General features: G+C 35.2%; 1 protein-coding gene across 4 annotated transcripts in view; it reads right to left on the bottom strand.

Moving 5' to 3' along the window:
* Positions 1-24,953, bottom strand: part of RFX3 (regulatory factor X3) — a 289,839-nt gene that overhangs the window by 35,215 nt on the left and 229,671 nt on the right. For all 4 annotated transcript variants that reach the window (XM_060299986.2, XM_060299983.1, XM_060299987.1 and 1 more), the window contains 6 exons: positions 19,187-19,308; positions 17,338-17,450; positions 13,374-13,489; positions 12,780-12,934; positions 8,694-8,791; positions 5,164-5,313 (listed from right to left, as the gene is read on the bottom strand). In XM_060299986.2, coding sequence (XP_060155969.1) covers positions 5,164-5,313; positions 8,694-8,791; positions 12,780-12,934; positions 13,374-13,489; positions 17,338-17,450; positions 19,187-19,308 — 754 coding nt within the window. The remainder of the gene's footprint in view (positions 1-5,163; positions 5,314-8,693; positions 8,792-12,779; positions 12,935-13,373; positions 13,490-17,337; positions 17,451-19,186; positions 19,309-24,953) is intronic.

Raw genomic sequence — 24,953 nt, forward strand, 5'->3', positions numbered from 1 at the left:
ATCACTTTTAAGTATTTTAAGTACACCACAATGATTATTAAAAATTGAAAATACAAATAAACAAAAAGGAACAAAATATTAAGAATATCTAAAATGCCAACATTAAGAGATAACTACAACATGCTAATAACTTTCAAACTGTTCACATGTAGTATATACATATGCATGTATGCTTACGTACATATGTTATTTTAAAAGAGGCTCATATTAGACATTTTACTTGATATTTTGCTTAGTTTCACTTCAATATATATGATAAATGACTTTCCGTATAGGCAAATGAGGAGCTATATTTATTGTTCAGTGATGGAATTTGCTTCAATGCATAAATATTCCATTATTTACAAAACCAATTCCATACAGTTACACATTTATGGTCATTCCAATTTCTTACTATTAGGAAAAATGCTGGAATTAGCAATCTAGTAACTACATCTTTGCTTACTTTCGTACTTTTTTCTATGTAATAGGTTTTTCAAAATACACTGTTAAATGACTACCAGAACTTTTATATCAATTTAGGAGTCCAGAAGAGCACCCAGGGAAGAATTTATGTCTCAAGAAAGGATAGGGGAGGTTGTTTTCGTTTTTTCATTAATGGCTAAGCATTTTTTTTATTGTGGTAAAAAACACATAACATAAAACTTATCATCTTAACCATTTTGAAGTGTACACTATAGGAGTGTTTACTATATGCTCATTACTGTGCAATAGGTCTCTTTTTCATCTTGCAAAACTGAAACTCTATACCCACTGTGGAAGATTTTTTTGTGCATTGGTAAGAGGCAGGAGGAACTTACTGGTATCCTTGGAAGAATTTAATTTCATTTCTTAACATAAATTCAAACTCACTGCTTCCTAGGAAGTTAGTTCTTGCCAAGAGATAATGATAATCTAAAACTAAACTTAGAGAAATAAAGCCATAGGACATTATTCTGACTTTTCAAACTACTTTATATTATATTTCATTTTACTACTCTTAAGATTGAAAATATACTAACAATAGAGTACACTGTAATTACTCCTGTGAAGTATATTCCTGTGAAGGAATTTGGATATTTCAGTTCTATAGTGGAAAAAGGTAAGGATGAAAATTAAAGATATTTTTAAGTTGGAAATAAATTATCTCCAAGATGATAAGGAGGCAGTAGCTTCAAAATCAGAATGTCTTTTAAATACAGAAACGCAAGTATATGCAAAAGTTAGGTTATCAGGTCAACCAACCCAAGTATATTTAGCCCATACTGTATTTGGAAAACTATCCATTTACACAAAACAATTCTAAAGCAATACTATTGTAATGCTATCAGTTAATTAAAACAGAAAACCAATTATACGGCAATAGGAAAATTATCCTGAATGCATGAGTTAAAGATTTAATTAAAGAAGAATGAAGTAATGAAAGAGATTTATGGATATCCTGAAAGAAACTTAAGCTCTTAGAGCATTAAAATATTGACACTTACATGTGATTTCATTGTTTTAAATTAAAGTTCCCTTATTACAAGAGCATCACCCTATATGTCTTAGGGTGTCAGTCTTAACTGAGGTTAATCTCGTAGGGGCAGGGACTTCCAAATGAACAGGAGAGGGTGATGAAGGTGGAATGGGAGGCAGGAGACTGAAAACCAGGTAAAATGTGGAACAGAAGAGGAAAGAAAGGAGTTAAAGATAAAATATGCTAACCTGAGAAAGAGATTACATATGAAAATGAACAGAGTTGTGAGAGGTGAAATGTAGGGGGAAATGGAGGGCACACCACTGCGCTCATGGTCCTCTAACGAAAGGAAGGAGGTCTTAGAGGACAGATACTTAAGCACACAGGTTTCAGCACTAATAACTGTCATGCGGACCCAGAAAAACTTGGTAGCTGAGAATAAAGGAAGGGAAAAGGTAACCTCAAAGTCAGTGAGTGGGGGATGAGTAGTAGTATAGATGTATAACTGACCATTTATATGCAATAATGTTGCCAAGGCTGGCGTTTATAACCAGGAAGAACTCATTTCTATACATACTTCATAGGGTTCAGACACACAACTATACGAATGAAAATAATGTTAAAACAGAAAATTTTAAATCTTTCTCAGATATTATTAGGAATAATTCTTAAATATATTTTCGGTTATTAAACTTAAATTACTTTTTGAAACTAGAAGTTGCCTTACCATTTCTACTCTTCTTAAAGTACTTTTAAACATAACTTTTCTGAATGAAGATTTGAAAAAAACATAACAGTATACATTTTAAGGCAAAAATATATGAACTCTTAATATTCCCACTAAAATCAGTTAATGTAAATTCCACTGAAATATGTAAAGTTAATGGATTTGTAAACGTGAGACAGTTTGTTCTTGTGGAGCTTACATATTTGCACGTGTGTGCGTATGTGTGCTTGTATATATAAAAATATTTATGTAGATCTAAGAAAAACTATACACATTAGAAGTTTAAACTCAATTCATGAAAGTCAGAATGAACTTAACTAATTAACGACACCCTAAAATAAATCAAACCCAAATATTACTTTTTGATATATTTTAAATGATAAAACTAGTCCAGAATTGTAGATTAAACTTTGTAGGAAATGGAGTAATAATTAGTTATCTTTAAGCAACGATATTGTTTTTTAAAACAGTTTTATTGAGACATAATTCACAGAGCGAACAATTCATTCATTTAAAGTATATAATTCAATGGCTTCTTTCAGTATATTCAGAGTAGTGCCTCTATCATCACAATCAATTTTAGAATGTATTCATTTCTCCAAGAAGAAACCCCATACTACTCCTTATCTATCACCTCCCAATCCCACCAGTCTACAGGACCTAGGCAACTACTAATTTACTTTTTGTCTCTATACATGTATTTGTTCTGCACATTTCATATAAATGGAATCATGCAATGTATGGTCCTTTGTATCTGGTTTCTTTTGCTTAGCATAATGTTCATCTCTGTTGTGGCATGTATCAGAACTTCATCTTTTTATTGCCCGATAATATTCCATTGTGTGGAATATCACATTTTGTTCACATAGTCATCAGTTAATGGACATTTGAGTTGTTTCTACTTTTATGTGGCTAATATGAATAACGCTGCTGGAACACGCATGAACAAGTTTTTAGGTGGACATGTTTTCATTTTTCTTGGTATGTACTTAGCAGTGAAACTGCCAAATCATATGGTAACTCTAGGTTTAACCTTTTGAGGAACTGCCATACTGTTTTCCAAAGTGGCTGCAGCATTTTGCATTCCAATCACTAGTGTATAAGGGTTCCAATTTATGCACACCCTCACCAACACTTGTTATTATTTGTCTTTTGGTTTTTTTTTTTTGTGGTACGCGGGCCTCTCACTGTTGTGGCCTCTCCCGCTGCAGAGCACAGACTCCGGACGCGCAGGTTCAGCGGCCATGGCCCACGGGCCCAGCCGCTCCGCGGCACGTGGGATCCTCCCGGACCAGGGCACAAACCCGTGTCCCCGGCATCAGCAGGTGGACTCTCAACCACTGTGCTACCAGTGAAGCCCTATTATTTGTCTTTTTGATAATACCCATTTTATTTTTTGATAATACCCATTTTAGTGTGTGTGAAGTGGTATCTCGGGGTTTTTTATAGATTTAATTAATTAATTAATTTATTGGCTGCCTTGGGTCTTCGTTGCTGTGCATGGGCTTTCTCTAGTTGCAGTGAGCGGGGGCTACTCTTCGTTGCAGTGCGCGGGCTTCTCATTGCGATGGCTTCTCTTGTTGAGAGCAGAGGCTCTAGGCACACAGGCTTCAGTAGTTGTGGCTCGCGGGCTCTATAGAACAGGCTCAGTAGTTGTGGCACACGGACTTAGCTGCTGTGTGGCATGTGGGATCTTCCTGGACCAGGGCTCGAACCTGTGCCCCCTGTACTGGCAGGTGGATTCTTAACCACTGCGCCACCAGGGAAGCCCCTCAGTGTGGTTTTAATCTGTATTTCCCTGGTGGCTGCTGAATGAGTTTTCTGGTACTTTATTGGACATCTGTGTATCTTCTTTGGAGAAATATCTATTTAGATCTATGCCCATTTTTTAAACGAGGTTGTCTTTTCATTGTTGGGTTATAATAGTTCTTTTTATATAGTCTAGATATAAATTTTTATCAGATATATGATTTGCAAACATTTTTTCAATACTATAAGTTGTCATTTCATTTTCTTGATGGTCTCTTTTGAAGCACAGAAGTTTAAAATTTTGATTATGTTCAATATTTATATATCTTTTGTTGCTTTTGCTTTGAGTGAGCCATGGACTATTTTTTTTCATTGGTAACAATTAGCTTCATTATTTTAGTATCTGAAATAAAATACTTGTTGGGATTCCATAATAATATTCCTAAAGTAGCTATTTTTTACGTGTACTTTGATGTACAAGTGAGTAGTTTCATCACTAGGTTAAAAAATTATTCTTTCATTTGGATGATCAAAACAGTCAGATATGTTACACCTAATTCTTTTCAAATAACAAGTATTTACCAGGTACCTATAGTAAACTCTGAAATAGAGTTTCAAGGTGGGCACTTTTTATTTTTTTTTTTGCAGTATGCGGGCCTCTCACTGTTGTGGCCTCTCCCGCTGCGGAGCACAGGCTCCGGACGCACAGGCCCAGCGGCCACGGCTCACGGGCCCAGCCGCTCTGCGGCACGTGGGATCCTCCCGGACCGGGGCATGAACCAAGGTGGGGCACTTTTGAAAACAAATTTCTCGTGTGCGTGTCATGGTGCTATGGGCTTTACATATTACTAAATATGTAAACAGTAATCTAAGATATGTGTTATAAAATGGAGAAAGTAAAGCCCAGAAGAGTTAAGGAACTTGCCCAAGACCCCACAGCTAGTAGATGAAAGCGTTTCATCTCCTGCCTACCAAACTTCACTGACTGTGGTCATCATTACTCTATTAATCATTCAGCAAACCCTGGTGACATATGTTGCTGTCTAGCACTATAAATATTAGCAGACTTTAACCGCAAAACAGAGGAGTAAAGCCGTAGCTGAGTAAAACTCTCCTCTTTCAGGATACTGTGAATCTAGATGTGCCTGTGAATTGATGTAACTTTGAAAAGAAATATGATGATCCCAATTAAGAAGAAAAAATCGGATACCTTTCATTAAAAGACACGTTTTGAAAGAAAACAGAGTACCTGGACATTGGCAAAGTCGACACGGTTGAGGTCATTGAGCATCTGGTTGATCTGAGAAGTGTTCTGAAGCACTGCACGAGCTGCCTGGGCCAGGTGATTGAGCGACGTGTATCTTCGCAGAGTCTGGGCAAAGGCACTTACAGCTGCAACCTGTAAAGAAATCCAATTAAGTGGGGATTTTTTTTTCCCCTCCAGTAAAAGAAACCACTGCAATCTTTAAATCTTTATTCCCTTGCCAAATTTTAAATGCTTCCCTCTGATATTTATTTCAAATTCATTTGGTGAGAGAGCTTACTTGTAAATTATAGCATTTAAACCTCTAAACCAAGTATTACTTTCCTTTTGAGTAGGCTGAGGTCAAGGCTAAAACAAACTCCCACATTTTTCGACATCTGAGTGCACCATTAATTAAACCAGTCTTGCAAGTAGCTACTAATCCATAGCAAGAAATGATTTAGTCGAAACAAGTAGGAGAAATGTTGATTTTCATTTCTTATTCTCTGTACGACAGTCAACTACAAACTAAGCAAATAAAATTTTTTTTCCTTTTACTTGGAAAACCACACTATCCAGTCCCACTTTTTAAACTGGATTAAAAAACATGCTTTTCAGAGCACTGTCATTAAGATTCACTCTTTTTACCTTTATTTTATAGAGGTGAAATAGGAGTGGGTAATTCTGAGGTGAAATAAGAACACTCAAAGACTTTATTAGCAAATACATAGCTAATAAACTTATCGGATACAAGCAACTCTTCAGAATTTGAATTTCTGTAAAAGGGCTATCCAGAAAAATCTCCATTTGTCCTTCAAAATGTACTTTCCGGCCTTCTCCATTCTGCTCTGTGCCCAGGAAGACTAAACTGAATAGATTACATTAACTGCCTCTCTTGCCCTTTGGCTTCCAGTTGGGTTTGGCCAATGAAAGGCACTGGTAGGAGACTGAAGGATGGAAGAAAGTAGTCAAACTACTAATTCCCTCACAACCTTTGCCCTCTCCTTCGTAAGGCCACAGTTCTGGAGGAAGGAGAAGATCTGATGCCATAATCACTTCCTTCCCCTTCAGACCTAGGGATGGGCAGGCTTCCCACTATTTTGCTAGTCCTGGGGTGCTGTACCATTCCTCTTTGGTTTTCTTAACTCTTTTCACATGTTTAGAAACAGACCCTTAAACTCTATTCAATTATTCTCCCCTTTGGATATACCATTTTTTTCCTGCTGAAACCCTGAACAAACTGGGTTATATTGAAAGATAGCAAAGCTAACAACAAAGAAAAAGTCTAGGTAAATATCTAAATCTCATGATCTCATGAAAATTTGTTACTTGCATAGCAGATCTAATGAGGACTTTAATATATTTACAGGAATGACATTAAATCACTATGGGTATATAACAAGCAATTGATTGAACAGTCAGTTGGCTGAGCAGTAGAAGGTGTTCCACAGGCCAAAGGATGTTCTATCTTGATAGTGAGATGCTTCAGGACCATGTGGAACTTGGGGGACGTTCACATACCCCCAAAGAGAGTATTTCACATTTTCCCATCTGTGGTTTATACTAATCAAGGACATATCACGTGCCAGGCACTGTGTTAAATGCCTAACATACATTACCTTGCTCAATTCTCATAAACATTCTATTAGACACATGTTATGACTTAGGGAGGTTAACGATCTTGCTCAAGGTTACACAGAAACTACAGTACAGTGGTGGGATATGAATCCAGGCATTTTGATAATAACTTTCAGTCACAACCTCATTATGCTGTTTCCACTGTCACACTAGATCATCTTTGTTGATTAAATGCTCAGTTGGAAAAAGGCTGCATGTCCGTGAGAGAGGAATAGCAGAAGGCACCTTCCTCCAAGGTAAACCACCCAAATCAACTCTAGAGATCAGTGAGATGGCCCATATTGCAGATGGATTGCTACCAGATCCACTTTGATGACACTGGGGCAGGAGGTACTTTTAGCTGTTTGAAAGTATTGTTATAACTATGACTGACTTTGCAAGTTGGAAAACATTCCTCTGACCATCATAATCAAATAGCACCTCTTTTATTTGCCCACCTGAACGTGGCACTCTAGAAAAGCACTACCATGGAGAGCTTTCTGCAATGATGGAAACGCTCTACTTATGTGTTACCCAGTATGGTAACTACTAGCCACATGGGTTAAGGTGCGCTTGAAATGTACCTAGTGTGACTGAGGAAGTAAATTTCAATGCAATTTAATTAAATTTACAATTTAAATAGCCACATGTGGTTAGCCCTACTGTATTGACAGCACAGCTCTAAAGCAACAATCTAAGGTGGGCATATTCATGAAATGTGTCCTATACATTTTAGAGATAGAATGTGTTATTGCAAACCTTAAGCTGAAGCAGACTTGTGCTATCACAGACTTGTCAGCTACAAGAGCTTCAATTACACTCTCAAACTGAAAGCCAAGGCATATTGCTGGCATCTGACAGTAGATACAGACCCTGACAAAAGGCCACAAATGTGATTTTTGTTATCAAAGTTTAGACAGAATCAGTCCAATCTGTCATGTATGTTCACAGATTAACCTAAAGTAACATGGTTAGTAGGGGACAAAGTGGAGAGGAGAATTCATATCTCTAGCTAAATAATCCACATTCCTGAAATATACTCATCAACTATGATATAACTGTTCTCTTTAAGAAATGATTACTTGGGCTTCCCTGGTGGCACAGTGGTTAAGAATCCGCCTGCCAGTGTAGGGGACACGGGTTCGAGCCCTGGTGCAGGAAGATCCCACATGCCGTGGAGCAACTAAGCCCATGCACCACAATTACTGAGCCCATGTTCTAGAGCCCGCCAACCACAACTACGGAGCCCGTGCTCTAGAGCCCACGAGCCACAACTACTGAAGCCCACGCACCTAGAGCCCGTGCTCCGCAACAAGAGAAGCCACGGCAATGAGAAGCCCGCGCACTGCAACAAAGAGTAGCCCCTGCTCGCGGCAACTAGAGAAAGCCTGCACACCGCAACAAAGACCCAACGCAGCCAAAATTAAATAAATAAAATAAATTTATTTTAAAAAAATGATTACTTGATTCACAAAAGCATTCTCCACTGTTAAAAAACCAAAACATCCTGAAAAGCAAATGGTTATTAATTTACATGAACATTTCGGAATACAATGAGTATAGTAGGGGACCTAAAAATTCTAAAACTCAAATGGAAACTATTTGAACATCCTAGGCTGTTCTTTTCAATAACTGAAATTAAGCAATCTTAAATATACACTTTAGAAAAGGGCTGATAAATACACCACATCTAAAATGTTTCTCTAGTCTCTCTGGAAAGAGCATCATCAAACAACATATCTTGTGCAAGTTCTTTACCACATGGTTATAAAATACAAATACAAAAATCAATTTAAAAAGATTTAATTTATTATAATATTAATATTCTACATAATATCATTTGATAGGACAGATTTAAAATTCATAGTTCATAACGATTTCCTAAACACAAAAGAAAAAGCAAGGACATAAAAGTGTACCTTGGTTTGTATCATTCTCTGTGGAATATTGTTCATGGCATTGGAAAGCCAACCTTCAAGGCTTTTTGCAAAATTTCGAATGGCTTGGGTCAAGGCACCTAAATGTTAAAGAATAAAAGCAGAACGAAAAAGATACCAAAGAACATTAATCTTTATGCTAGAATAAGGGAAAACATGCAAGCACAACATGTGAAATAGCACAGAGCTTATATTATCCTCATTGACAAGACTTTATTTAACATTATTCCTAACTTTGAAAGAATCCAAATATTATATCATGGGCTTGTCTTTTAAAGCTATTTTGTTCCCAGATACTTATGATACTTTGTTGGGAAATGAAAACATTCAAACATTTTTGCTTATAGCAACATATACCAGTTGTGAATATACTTATGGAATTTTTTTATCTTAGACAAAACACTCTTTTCAAAAACAGCTTTGTGCTCAAAGGCTAAGTATTTTCTTTAGAAATTCTTTATCTTGACTTTTTTCAAGCTCTTAACCTATTTTCATTTCTTTAGTTAAAAAGAAAATAATGCAAAGCTTTCTCTTTTTCTCTATGCATCTCTTTACATTAGAACATGTCAATTAGAGTAGATATCTCTCACTCATGTTGAAAAGTAAGGTAAAATTAAAATTGCCTGCCTTGATACTTCTGGGTAACTATTCTCCATTTCACTGGCAGGTAGCGATAAAAGATCACTGTGATAATAAAATTGCTGTCACAGAGGCCAATATTCTTAAGATATTCCTAAAACAGTCCATTCCATACTCTTTACATCTCTGTTAAAACCTGAATAGGGATAGGTCCCATGAGAGTAGTGTTTATGGTGGTCATAAAATGATTAGAAGCATTTTCCGTTAACAGGGGTGATTATGACTATTTTATAAGAACGGATCTGCTTATTGAGATGGCTGTATAATAGGAAACAGAATTCTTCTCTTGTTCAACAAGTAATTCAGTCAGTAGCATTTTACTTCACCTGTGCCCAAGGCTCCACGGTGTAGGGAGCAGTTTTAGACATTTAGTAAGTAAGTGTTTGAAGCACCCACAACAGAAAATAAATCCCTGTGGGTTCCCTATAATGTGGGTAAGTCTTACAATTGGTAGTCCACAATAAGAGACAGAGAGGTTACATTTTTGTCCAAGGCTCCCAAGAGTATTAATGTTAACGATGGGATTAAATTCCTTGGTTTTTCTTTCTGTGCTCAAATGAGTCTGACATGCTTCTTTACTACTTTTGTTAAAGCAGGGTTAGAAATAATTAACTTACTCAAATTAAATGCAAAAGATATAAATTTTACTATTCCATAATAAAAACAACAAATTTTTAAAAATTATTTCTTTAAGTGGTCAAATGACAGAAGAGAAACTGAGATGGCTACATTTTGATTAGGAAAAACACTCAAGAAGTGCAGACTTTTAACCACGAGAATCATCTATTGGAAACACTGAGCTGGAAATTTCTTGAGAACTAATTTTTTGAAATTTCCAAAGCTTCTCACTTCAGCCAAAAAGAAAAAAGAAAGAAAAATATTTTTCTGTTGTATTATGTACTGGAACCATGGAGGGCAGGCATGAATGGAAATGAAAAACAGTGGAAAAAAAAATTAAAGACCCTCTTTGAAACTCAGTAAAATTCTGTATAAGATTCAATTTGGCTATCTGTATTACGTAGTTTTCTATAATTAATATATAATAATTATTTAATCTGAAAAAAACAAGAACTGAGAAAAGTTACTAAAAAAATTTAATATGGGTCTTGTTTTATTTAGACACATATAATGCTAGGGAGATTGTAAAATAAAAAGATATGCTTTGTATCTCAAATGATTGTAAGTTTTTCCTTTTTTGTACTAAATGACATTTTGGGTCACCTTTAATTATAATCATAAATTGTACATTTGAGTGTTACCAGTTGAGTTCTTACACAATTTTTTACACTTCACTTTTTTTTCCCCATTTTCAGATAAATGTATTTTAGAGTATAGTAGCTTCAAGCTGACTTTAAATTAGTGTGATATGCAGACTTTTTTGGCTAAAAAAAGGAATCCCATCTGGACAGTAAATGGTAGAGTGAAGTACTAGTAGCCAGGAAAATTAAATTTTCAAAAATAAAATTAAGTTTGTTCTCTCTATAGGGATTCATGTCAGATCAAATTGTGCAGATTGACAACTTTTTCTCATGAATGGATGGTTAGAAATTTAAAACTACTCTAAAGCTAACTTGTCTCAACCTGCTTATGATTAATATTAAAATGCACAATCAGAAGATAGTGATCTACACTGTATTTTAAGCTTTATTTTTGTTAAGTCTTGTTATAGAACAGGAATTAAAATTCCAAATTTACTTGGTAGGGTGGCACCTTAATGCATCTTGTAACTTCAGAGAAACTGTAAAACTATACTCATAATTCCTGAATTTGAGTTGTCTGAATGCAGAGACAAACTACTTGACAAAATAAAACGGTTTTCAAATCAAAATTTGCCAAAAACAAAGGTCATGTGTATTGTGTGCTTAAAAATTCTGGGGTTTAAAGCCAACTACACTTGACACGTGATTTAACTTAGGGAACTGCTGAGTTTACAAGTTAAAGTCTTGTGATGCTAACATAGAAGCAACAGATTTTAGAATTGTTTAATGAACACTGATGTTGTTGACTGGCCTCAAAAAAGAAAGTGTTCACTGACACCTTTTCTTATATCTCATGAGAGAAATTTATGTTGGTGGCAAGATGTCATAGGCTAATGAGCTACCCTATGCAACTTCTCTTAAACATCTCTAGAGATTATCACTCAGAGCACAGGAAGCAAGACAAAAACAGGAAAATCAGATTCTGGAACATAAATCAGTAGAGAATTTACACGTTGAAATTTTCCATGACAACATCACTTTTAATCAATCTTTAGTCAGGAAACTTGGTGCAGATAGGGTAGAAAATATTAGTAATTTATAAAAATGTGAGACCATGGCAGCTGGATTTTTAAAAAACTAATTTCTATATAAATTTATGTATGTTTATGTGTGTGTTCATTGATATTATATGTAAATGTATGTCTAAGCATATATTTTAAGGTGGTAGGGAACATAAGAAATAACTCATATCTTCCACTGTTATCATATTTTAAAAAAGAAAGTATAAACATACAAATGTTAGTATCTTCACCATTTCTTGCTAAATCCCTATTTAAATATTTTCTGGAATAATTTAACACAAATTAACTGTGAAGAGTGTACTTCGAGTACATGGCTGCTAATTTTACAAGCTAAAAGATCGCTTTTACCTTATTAATGTCATTGTAGAGTAGCAATTCTGTTCCATATCTTTAAAAGTTAAGGTTACTAGTAGGTGCTCATAAAGATGTAGACCTAAAATCATTTCAACTGTCTCTAACACAAGTATCCACGATGGCTTTTATATTGACACTTGCAAAAAATAGCTTTGTTTGCAACAGGGTAGTTTAAAAAACACTATCACTTAAAAAAGTAATCTAATTTATCTGTGTAATTCCTATTTGCTTCATGGCAGGAATACACTGCTAGTGCAGGTGCACTGATTTTTCTCTCAAAATGCCAGCTAACCATTACTGTTAATGGAAACTGCATTTGTAGTTCTTAACGTGATGTCGGTGACAAAGTAAATGCTTTTATAAAGAAATTCAACTTCAGTAGAAACCAAGATAAATTCATTTCAAATCAAAAGCAAACATGAAAGAGGCTGGTCTAGCAATTACAGATTTCAAAAATTCGGGGCTTTATGAAGGAAACCTTTTCCTTGGGTAGAATGATTTTCACATGGTTGACTGGCCTGGGAGTGTTCTTGCAATTAGTCATTGGGGCTGTCACATCTATAGGTTGTCTTTTTTGTCAAAAAGAAAATGAAAGATTGAAAAACAGAGAATTTTTCCCTTTTTACTACAGTTTTGCTCTAGGCTGCTTTCATGCAATACTCTGTGTTGCATGTTTTCTATTTGGCAAATTTAATGAGATTAGAATCACTCTAGTTTGCAACGTCACTACCCAAAACTTCCTGGGTGGAATGTATGAGAACAAAAGCATCCGTACTTGTCTGCATTTAACTTACTAGGAATAGGTCTAAGGACGTCGGGGATGAGAATCTCCACCAAAGCCTGGTACATCCCATGGTCACAGTTACACATCCATTTCAGGATAGACTCATGTTTGCACAGAGTTATCAGCTTTGCTTTCGGAAGTCGACTTTCTATTTCACTCAGATTGCTGGTGTGAATAAATGTAGCAAATGAATAGATGGCAAATGAGGATAAAAAAGAAAATGGACTTTAAAAATAGTTTTAGTTTATCAAATATTACTGAGGTTAGAACTATACCACCATTGCCCTGGTGCCACACGGCTGGATATATATATAACACTCCCCCAGAGCTGCCTATGCACGTTAATACTTTCTGACGGTATGAAAGGCAGATATGATACTAATTCCATGAGGATGAAATAGTTCTACTGCAGTCCCCCAAGTCAATATAAATGGGAGCTATAATACACACGCTGAAACCTCAAAAGAGTAGTTTGTGGTTTATTTCAATCTATTCAATTAATGTTATCAGGTAAGGTTCACAACTGGTATACATATCTCTAATTTGTTAGCTGTGACATCTACTCAGCCATGAAAATGAATTGGAAAAGCATATTGATTCTGACCTTGATTCAGTAATGGTAGTGCCGTCAGCTGGAGTAGAGGGAGAATAGCGCCAGAATGTTTGCCACAATTTTTCTATCAGGCTAAATTGAAGATTCACAACAACGTCCAATATTGCCTAAAAAACAAAATGGTTATTGATATTACCTTACAAAATTTCTTATGGGGATGTGTGAGGAGTACATACTGTAACAAGACTTAAATGTAAAGATACTTTTGGGTTCGTAAATTAATATGGTAAAACTGGACTAAATTTTGCCAATGGAAATGGGAAAACAAAAGAGATTAGCTAGGAAAAAACCGGGGGAAATAACTCTTAAATGATTAAGCAGGGTAACTTGTATTCCTCCCAGAATGACCTCACGTCCCACCCTTACTTTTTCCTCTCTTTTCTCTCCATTTTCATGCTTGCTTCCCTAACTTTTCTTTCATTCCTTAACCCACTACTTCCCCGGTTCCCTTACTATTCTCAGATCCACAGGGACACAGAACATACATTCAATTCACATCAGTCTTTACTGGACTAGCTGTGTCCACTAGCCATAAAAAAAAAAAAGCAGAAGAGAAGGGTATGGAGGTGCTTGTGTATGGCAGATGGAGTTAGGGCTCAATCAGCTCTGGTTAGGGTTGCTGACCATGGGTTCTGGAGTGTTCCTAGCCAAGCAGAGGCTGAGGGCAGAAACTACAGAGTCAGGCTGACCTCCAGAGGGTAGTGCCTGTCTTGGCAGAAGAAAAGCACAGCAAGCACCTCTCTGTGGTCACAGAATGGCTTACATTCAATCCTCTCTCAGCATACACCCTTTAGAGGGAAGCTATAAGACTATCCCCTTTTCTAACCTCGGGGGTGGGGCCCTCACCTCCTCCTCCTTAATTTTATCTCTTAGATCTCCAGCTGCATCAAGGACATTTTTATTTTTTTGATGATGCTAAAATTTGCCACTTTCATTAACTTTTGATGATATTTAATTTCACCCTGCCATTGCAATTAGTCTGCAAATTCGCCTTCAGATAAAAAGCAGTCATAAAACCAAAACTTGTTTGTACAAAGATCACGTGATTCTGTGATTATTTTCAGTATAAAAGACAAGTCCTCAGTATAATGTGTTTGATGTCATCAGCACTGAGAATAAAAACACGTAAAACAGTCCCTTCAAGACCTGCAAAATTCATAGAAGCTAAGAGACAGCAAGGGGCAATCGAGAGAATCAATCTGAACATTTAAGGCAGAAAGAGGAAACTGTAACTTTGTAATTCTGGAGTCTGTGCTACCCGTGTAGATCTGGGCCTGTGCATGATACAGAGAATAATTGATGTTCTATACAAAAACACTCTGAGACCAATTCAAGTATTAAGCAAAATCTGTTTGGGGGCATGTTCTGGGAACTAGTAGGAAATGTTGCAAGTAGTTGGAAAATGAAAATGGAGGGAAGGGGACTAATTAATTAACACTCTCCTCACCCTTTAATATCAGCAACAATAAAAACACAAAAGCAAGCCCTGGAAGGAAAGGCATCCAGATGTCCTTGCTCCCAGGCAAAACCCAAAACCTTCTCAGGAGGCAAATTATTATAGCTGCTTTCCCAAATGTAGTTTAGGCACATTCTGAGAGATGTCTATTAATGAAGCAATTAGTAATATCTGATATAATACCTTACATATTTCTAGCTATGAGATTGCTGTAAGGACACTATGCATATATTAAAAGAAAAAAATGACTGTCAGAGCATCTTGTGTAGAAAATTATATTTGTTCCTTACATAACTAGTGATACTTCCAAAATATCTTTGATAAGCCAACTGTGCAAATTCCAAATAACAGCCAAAATGGGTATATTAATCTTTCTTAAAAACATAAATTATAGGAAATATGAAATAAAATAAGGCAAGTCACAAATTCAGTGCACCTTAAATTAAGTATCTCTTCAAATGAAATAATCTCAAATAATTCTTCTGAAAAGGACATTCATATCAGCCACATTTAGTCAGTTTTACAAATGAATAAAACATTTTATCATTTGTCCACCCACTTTTAAATATGTTCAAACTAAAATGTATGCCAAATATAGTTTAAAATAATCTGTATTTCACTGGCTTAGGGCAAACAACCATTTACAGGACTGGATCCGAGACTCAGGCACCTGTCCTTGAAAAGTTTGGAAGTGTGACAGGAAAAAATAATTAGAATTCTTCCTTTTCATATATGTCTTTATGCCCCATGAGAGATGGCACGAACACTGGTAACTCCGAAATAAATGAGGATCATTCTATGAACTGCCATTTCCCATGCAGATTAATTACTATATATGTTCATATCTCTTCATATAGAGTATTCCTGACAATTAATGAAAATTTTGTAATCCAAAGAATATTTTCATCTAATTGGGGGAATTTTTCATTTAGATTAATTTTAATGTATATTCTTTAGTAATGTAAATAATCATGCTCCAAGTTATATTTTGAATAAATATGAGCAACTGAAAACAATCCAAATTATATCTGTGTAGGCGGGGTTGCTTGAAGCAAGGTTCACCTGAACACAGAGAAATGAGAAACTGATTAGAGAATCTTGACGTAAATCTTCACTGAATATACATGATATTCATGCAGAAAGAAAGAGAAATTTTTTTCTAGATAGGTAAGGATCATCCAGAAATTCTCTAATATTGGGAAAAGCAGTCAAAGAGAAACAGTAAGTGTTTTTCATCATAACAAGAAATGTTGGGAACAACAAACTGGCAGGACATGTTGAAAAACACTTCTGGCACACAGTTTGTTAATAAAGAGAGAACTTGCCCTTGGTTGTTAATAATCTAGCACCCCTGACAAGTACTCAGATTCACTCAAGCAGTTCTTATTTCTGGAGTGGGAAAAAAAATCTGTGAATGTTATGAGCTGAGACTTCTCACTGCATACTGCATTGTCAGCAGTCAGGAGGACTGCCCAAGGATTATCTTTTACTTCTAAGTAGATCATAAATAGCCCTGGAATAAAGCTACTTAAGTTCTAAACAGTTCCTCTTTCAAAAGGAGGGGTACTTTAGAAGACTCTTATTGCAATCTGTTATCTTCTTTCTACCAGGTGAGCTGCAGGTACGAGCGGGCTTGGAGAGAGTTCACCTCCTGGAGACAACGTAGCCAATTTTGATATAGGATACTCAGAAAGGGAGTAGGAGTAGGGATGGAAAACACCAAGAGAAAACTTAATTAACCATGAAAGCAAAACAAACAAAACTAGAGCCTCAATGATCCCTGGAAGGAACACCTAAAGTGCTTTATAAAACATTTCTAGAAAATAGTTTGGATAGAAATACACAGCTATCATGTAAAATTCAAAAGGTAAAAAGAGTATATTGAAAAATTAAGTCTCTTTCCCCTGACTCCCAGTCACTAAGTTTTGTTCCCAAAGGCAACCAGCATTAATATTTTGTTCTTTCTTCTGGAGAGATGTATATAACATGTTCTTTTTCACTCAAATGATAATATATTATACTTGCTGTTTTACATCTTGCTTTTTCCCTTAAAAACAAATCCTGAAGCTTGTTCCAAAAAGCACATTTAGAGTTGCCTGTTCTTTTTAATGGCTGCATAGCATTCTACTCTATAGATCATACCATATTTTATTTATTCAGTTCCCTGTTAGATATTGAAGTTATAAGCAATCTTTTTCATTAAAAACCATAATGCAACAAGTTCCCTGTACACTTATCTCTTCCCCTACATGTAAGCATTTTTCTAGAAGGAGTACCTAGAAGTGGAATTGCTTCATCAAAGGATTCGTATTAGAATAGGCTAAGAAGATGGAAAGTAAAATTTATTCTCCCCGAGACATGAAGAAAAGATAACTTATTAGTGCTCAAAGAAATATGAAGTAACTTTATCTGTCCTCTAGGAATATGTTTGATTATTTTGCTTTAGCAAGTTGCCTGGCAAAACTTAGCACGTGTCCGACTGTGTTTGAAAAGACTTACCTCACAGTGCTCTCGATAAAGACTCTGCAGTGACTTGATATCCTCAAAGGTAGTACCATCTGGCAGAGAAGAGATTTCAACTTCTCCAAACTCTGGAAGTGCTCGAGATGCATCTGTTACCATGACAACACAACAGAAAAAAAGTTATTGTGGATGGTGCCAATTACAGCTTAATGAGGGCAAATTTAAGAAGATTAAAAAGGAAAAAAATTTAAAGGTCAGTGGTCCAAAAAGCAAGGACTTTTCATATTAGTATTTTATAAACAAAACTTAGCAGCAGCAGCAGCACCAAAGAATAGAGAGGATACTTCTAAAATTCTGGAGAAACTAAATTTTCACTATGATTATATTGGAAATAACATATCTCAGTGTCTCTCAATATAGGACCCCTCTGATAAGAAAAATACCTTGAGCTGGCCAGTATCAATTTTAGTTATTTTTATCATTATATTACTTAGGTATATAAAAATAAATCTAGCTTTAAACTTATTATGCTTATACCTCTCATATAATCATAAACCAAAAGACCTACAAAATAAGTACAAAGAAACCTAAAAAAATAACATTAAACTTAACAACATTAATTTGATATGACAGATGATGCTGTTGTCCTGTAACTAAATTACCTCTTGCAACATGAATATGGTATTGACTGCTGCAGCGCAGGATCTTTTGAGTTTGATAACCCTATACCAACACGTACTTCATGATGGCTGGTTCTCTCATTATGCTTCTATATTCAAATGAGCTGTGAAACTTTCCTCTACACAGAGCATTGGGACATCATTTAGCCTTCCCTTGGTATGAAGGCGTAATTTACACAGTAAGTCTCTCTCTGTTCTTTTCTCATTGGCTCTGGACAATTAATGCAATACACTTTGGTGCCAACCTTATGATAAATTCAAATACAAATGTGGAAACTAAAATTGCAGAACGGTATTCGTTCTAGTCTTCCAGGTAATCCAGAATATGCTTTTATTTTTTTTAAGATTATAATTGAAATAAGGACACAAAATAAAAAACATAAAGATTCTTGCTGAGAGCTCAAGGGTCTACAAGAATATACTTGAGGACACTAGTTTGGGAATGCTGCCATAATGCTTTCAACTTCAGTAGCTATTCTGACCCCAGAGTACATTTCAGTTGTCTTTGTCAGAAAGTGCACACAGACACATATACACACACACAGACACATACACACACGCACTCTCTGAGAGCTTCTACTTATCTTGATCTGTTGTACCGAAACTATGCATGTTCATCTCTAGAAGAGCTGTCAATTAAAGTGCCATTTTTGCACCTTTAGCTACGACAGGAATATGCAAAATGTTCAAGTTCCACTTCCTTAACTCTTTAAATAACAAGAAACATGCATACCATCTATAAAATTACAAAAGTAGCAAATACTGTGATCAATTTAAAAGAATAAATTACTTTTTAAAAGTTTATAATAAGTTTTTCTAATCTAAGACTATATGCATATGCAACTTTATACACAGGAAATAAGAATTCTTTTTGGCACTTCAAGTTACTACTGAAACTACCACACAATTTTGATCATAAATGCCCAATTAATACAAATTCTGGAAAACAATTTCATAGAAATAAGCCTTTAATTCAGATGCATTTAGAAGTTCTACATAGCTTGAGATTTTAAAAAATAAGCTCTTTTTCTATGAAAAAGTAGAAATGAACTAGAACTATCATATAATGTGCATAGTTTCAGCACACAAAAAAAATCTATGTAATTAACATCTGTAATAGACATTGTACTTGGAGAAAACACTACTGTTGTTCTCTTGTTTTCAAAATCCTGATAGCAACTAATATGCATTACACCTTAACATACCTAAAAACTGTTGATGATGTTGACTTTGGGCAATTACAGTTTGCTCAACAGATGTGCCTGTCTGTTGACCACTTCCTGTGAAACCATCTGCAACCCCATCCACTTTCTGCATAGGCTTGTACCTAAAAATATTAGATGGGAAAAAACAAATAAACCAAATTATTCCTTGCTTTTTTGTACTACACAAAACTCCCAAGGCATTCAATTTTGTTCTGTCTTCTTTAATGTCTTATGATAGTTGTAAGAGTTTCTTCCTTGACAGTCTCATAAAGTTAGGATGAAGAAATTTTTTAAATTGTAAAAAGGAAAAAGAAGGGGAGGGGCTTAGGAAGGGGACCCATTTTCGAAAATTCAGAAATTTAGCTAAGAATGAAAGTGTTATGAGGTATTTCTTTGGACAGCAGTAGCAAAGATGTCCATGATTATAGTTTTAATACACAGTTTGAACATAACTTTTAATGGCCAATGGATCAAGGGAGAAACATGTTAAATACATTGGGATGTTAATCTGAATTAAGATCTAGGACATTGGGCCTGAGAAATGTTAATGAATGGCTTTCATTTAATTTATATCTCCAAAATATGATTCAACCTACAAACTCTACCATACTGTTTTTCATATCACCTAAAGCCTCCCATGCATATCAACACATTCATCTCCTTTGACTCCTGTCCACATCTGCAAATACAAAGACCATAAGCATCAGCTTGCAGCAAAATGCATGCAAAAATCCATCTACAAACCTAGGTTATCAAATTTAAAAAATTAAAAGAATCAAAGTCAGCTACAATTATGTATTTATATTTAGGTCCTCGTTATACAAACTCATGAACGTTCCATACTGCTAAAATAGAGAAAATATGCTTCAGCAGCACGGGCAAGAAGGGAAAGACTGCTTGGGAGAGAAATACCGCATACAAAAAATGCATAGGTAAGTCTCCTAGGATAAGCAAATACAAAGTAAGAAATAAGCAGCAACTATAATTTCTCCTTTCTCTAAGATTTCATATTTTTCTTCATTTTAGAAATTTAAAAAAACAGATAAACGCAAGAAAAAGTTAAAATCTACAATGAGCTTATTACCTAGAGATATCATCATGCACGTTATGTTGTTTGTCCTTCCATTTCTTCCCATTTCTAATTATATTTATAAACAGAACCACCTAATATTCTCACCATCCAGATACTTGACTCGTACACTGATACCATAAGTTAACTGTATCATTAATATGAAGTCACTGTAAGTAACAATGTCCCCACTACATGAACAAGATACACTCAAAGATGCCTGCACTCTGACAACAGATAGAAAATGAACGGACCTGGTGAAACACTGCACAAACTAACGCTGAGGTTGCCTTAGGAAATGATTCAATCTTGAATGTTATTAATTATGACTTAGATAAATGAAATTTCCACGAAAAACTGCAAAGTCACTCATAATGACATTTACATGTATTTCTTATGTGATAGCATCTCACAAAGAACTATATGAAAAGCAAAAATAAAGTTAGAAGATGAACAGGGTGAAAAAAGGGTACAACACACTCATTCTTGTTATCATTTTAGTGATGACCCTGTACCACCAAAATGTTGGTCATTATTTTCTAATGATATAAAAGAACTCAAACCTATTCTTTTCATTAATGGAAAAAAAAATCTGGAAGAACTCTTCAATTGGGGCCACACCAAGAGATAACACAAGGGTTAGTATTGTGATGTGCTAGAAGTGCCATTTCTAAAAAATTGAATGTTTTCCTGATTTTTTTTTCCTCCTTAAAGAATCATCTTAGAGAGGCAAAAAAAAAAAAAAAAAATCTTTGTGAGGCAAGAACTTGGGGTACTTGTGTGGGGCAGCAGTTGCTAGCCAGTCTGTTCTAGAAGACCTGAATGATTTTACCTTTAGGGAATGTATTTAGGGACGCTTTTGTCCTCATTGATCCATTCCAGGTTTCATTTGATTTTAGCCTCCTTTTTTCAGCTGTGAAGTTTTATATCGCTAATAAAAGAGGCTAAAATTGTTTAACCATGTTTCTTCATTTACGTTAATGGAGTTTGGGGTTCATGGAGTTAATAAACAAAAGTGGTTAAAGGGATTTGAAATATTTACTCTGGAGAAGAGAAAAATGGAAGTATTTCCTATAGTCTTCAATTATATTAACTTTCAGTATAGGATGAGACAGTAATTATTAGACTTTGCCCAGCTATGCTTTATCCTGCACAGCATCTAATATACTACAGATGTTTAATAGGCACAAATATCAAGGACCGTAAAAGGATATGACATATATTCATCTTAGACTGACATATAGACATCTGACAGATGCTATGTCACTGTCTACTTGCACATAGTGCTTAGCAAGCCTGTAGTCTGCAAGCAAAATTATCCGCTTCCTTAGAAAGATGTAGACAGCAGCAGTTCCAAACGAGAAAGAGATTTTTTTAATAAGCACTCAAAGCCACAATACATTACAATTAATGTATGATTATGCTTAATAATAATGATATTGAGTGGGAAGGACTGATTAGAGGTACATTCTATTATACAGGAGATGGAAAATACATCAAGATTAGCTTGTAGAAGAAAAGGAAATAAGTTGATTAATTCTGGAGAAACTGTACAGGTCAGTACTTAAGAACAAATCTTAGGAGAGGTGAAGAAAAAAGAAAATACAGTCAGAATTGTAAAATGAGAGGTCTAATTCTAAGCTCAGAGTAAGGGTCACAAAGTGAAAGATTGAATGGATTGGGCGAAGATGCACTATGTGTATCCATTCTTGCTTGCCTGGGTTAGCAAGAATAGGACCTCTACAAGCCAGAACCTTCCATTCTATCTCTTTAGAGAAAGGTGTGAAGACAAGTTTGGGAGGGCTTTGTGACATAAAGAGTGACATCAGAAAGGGCAGGGATAGGGCTCATATAAAGAACAGTATTAGTGTTGGCCTATAAGTATAAGAGAGCTTCCAGGTAGTGCTGACTTTTGCTTTTCCTGCTTTAAGTAGTGGCATATCCACAGTGTATTGCCTGGCACTGTATTGATACTTAAAAGGAATCACCAGAAATTAGAAATACTGAACTGAGGAAAGCTAGATGTTCCTTTTCCTGATGTCCTGTCTAAGGAAAACATCCTATCCCTGCCATTACCTCAGGCACACTATAAATAAGCTAAGCAAATAATTGTGGTAACTGACTCTTCTGGAAGAAACAGTTCTAGATGATATTATGTTAGGTTTTGAAACCTAATTGTATATCAGTATCTGGGTAGATTTCAAAAAAAAATTCAAATGCTTGGCTCACCCTAGATCTACCGAACAAAATCTTTGAGAATGGGGATTAGGAATTTATTATTTTAACTAGCTTCTCATGTACTTCTTAAGTAGCCTGCACAGAACTAGACCACAGGAGCTTCTTGGACCAATAATAAATTCCTTCAGCCCAATTGCAGAAATACAATTATAACATTAGAGAAAAGTCATTTTTTATAAAATAAGTCATTTTTCAATTTTTCAATAAACTACATTTGGAATGTAAATAACTATCTCTGAATGCATGGTGGATGAATGAATGAATGTATGAATGAATGCTCAAGGTACCACTTCATTTTATCACACCATCAATTGATCTTAACATATAGCAAATCTATTTAACAAATATTTATTGAGTATTTACTATGGGTAAAGTATTGTAGGGGCATGACTTTGAAAAGGCTGTGTATAAATGGAATTTTTCCAGGATGTTTTTTAATATTCCATTGACTTACATGATAATCCAACATTATCTTAGCTGATTGAATTTCAAGTGACTTTTTAACACTGAAACACAGCTTTCAGATTTCCTATCTCTCTCTTTTTTAACAGAAATTAATCACTATTTAAATACTAAATTGTAAAAAAAAGATATGTTTTCTACTGAAAAAAATTCTTTGTTGAATCTTTTAAAAAACTGAACTCTTTAGTATTTAAGAATTCTCTGCTTTTACTCCCATTTATTTTACAAATTCATTGTTTTAGAATAGGTTTTCTTATAGTAGATTCTTAGTGCTCTTGAGCTGTATGTGCTCTGAGAAAGACCTGTACTACATCAAATGAAGAAACAGCTCTTGGTTTCAAAATTAGTTAAGAGGCAAATGATAATTTTAACAGCTTGCAACTCCCTGGGCAATCAAAGCTAAAGTTGTTAATGATTAAGAAATCAAAGAAACTCTAATACTTTAATAGCTGAGCGTATGCATGAAACCTGTCACTAACACAGAAACTTGGAAAATTATTAGGAATCTTCCCCCGTGGGGTTAGTCATAGCTGTTATTTAGAACTTGGACAGCTGTAACTCTACTGTAAAATAATATCTAATTCTGTCAATAATCTCACACATAAAGACACTGAAGGAGTCCAATGGAAGGCAAAGAATGGTATATAGTTACCATCACATTCAACTAACAGTAGCAGGTGGAAGGATTTTCAACAGACTAAATGAAACATTTGTAAAACTACCTTTGAATCAGGTGAAAAATGCACATGAAAGATGCAAAATCTGAGCTGTATAGGCATTTAGAGTCATTATTATGTTTATAAGTCTAGAAGGTACACAATCATTTGATTTGCATGATAATCGGGACAAAAGGTTAAAATTTTCTACTGGAATCTTGAGATTCTCTTTGGAAAAATTGTCCCAGAAAAGTTTTAGATGATTTGAGGTCTGAAATGAACTAAATGATATAAACATGAACAGATCAGAAGAAAATAATGTTGAGTGCCATCTTTTCAGAATAGTAATGAACTCCTTGATGTCACACTGAATACTTCTATATCTAAACAACTTCTAACATCAACCCTGCTGGTTAATGATAGTTATTACATCTCTTCAATCCTTGTTGGTGGCTCTCATAGTATTTGTCTTGTCATTAGCTCTACATCTATAATTGGGAAAGGATAGGAGGAAAAATTAAATTCAAATGGGGGTATTTGTATCAATTGCATCAGTTTTAGTAGGAAATGTGGGAGAGGTAGTAAAGGGAAGAGGCTGAAGCTGCTGGCTGAAATAAATGTCTATGGATCATTCATTCATTTCACAAATGACAATGTGCTTACTGCTCTCCTAGGTGTTGAAAGAGGCAAATAAGATTCCCTTATCTCATGAATTTCTTCACTGAGTTCTCCTAGCGTAGGTAATTTAGGGTTAACTGTATAGAACTGATATATTCTTGCTACAAATATGTATGACACCTTTAGGATACTTCTTTTGTCTACAGCTGGTCCTTTCTGTTAAACTGATCCTACAGGAATGTTCTCACTCTTCCTTTATTTGGAGAATGACAACCTGACTCCACCTGATGTCAAGACAGCAACAAAAACGGAAAAAGGGCATCTGAAGCTCTATCTAGGAAAAAATAAATTAGCTTCTTGCATACAGTAAAATTAAATGAGCCTCAGTTTCCGTATCAGTAGATAACGATATAATTGCCAAATGAGATCTTGCACATAAAGTGCTTATTGATGAACAATTTACAAGTTCAATAAATATTCATCAGAAGGATAAGTGGGGACTGTTAGTAGTAACAAACTTTACATGAATGACTATACTTAATAATTACTGAATGTGATTATTTATGATTCTCCCATCTTCAATGGAAAATATATTTACAGCAAGGACTTGCTGCAGTGATAGTGAACATTAAATACCTCAGTGCCAAGATTCCTTGTTTGTCTCCTAAAAGCCAAATGCAGATACATGATCATCCTCCCACTAAAGACTCCTACCCTCCTGCCA

This window comes from Globicephala melas, chromosome 6, assembly GCF_963455315.2.
Source record: "Globicephala melas chromosome 6, mGloMel1.2, whole genome shotgun sequence".
Taxonomy (NCBI): Eukaryota; Metazoa; Chordata; class Mammalia; order Artiodactyla; family Delphinidae; genus Globicephala; species Globicephala melas.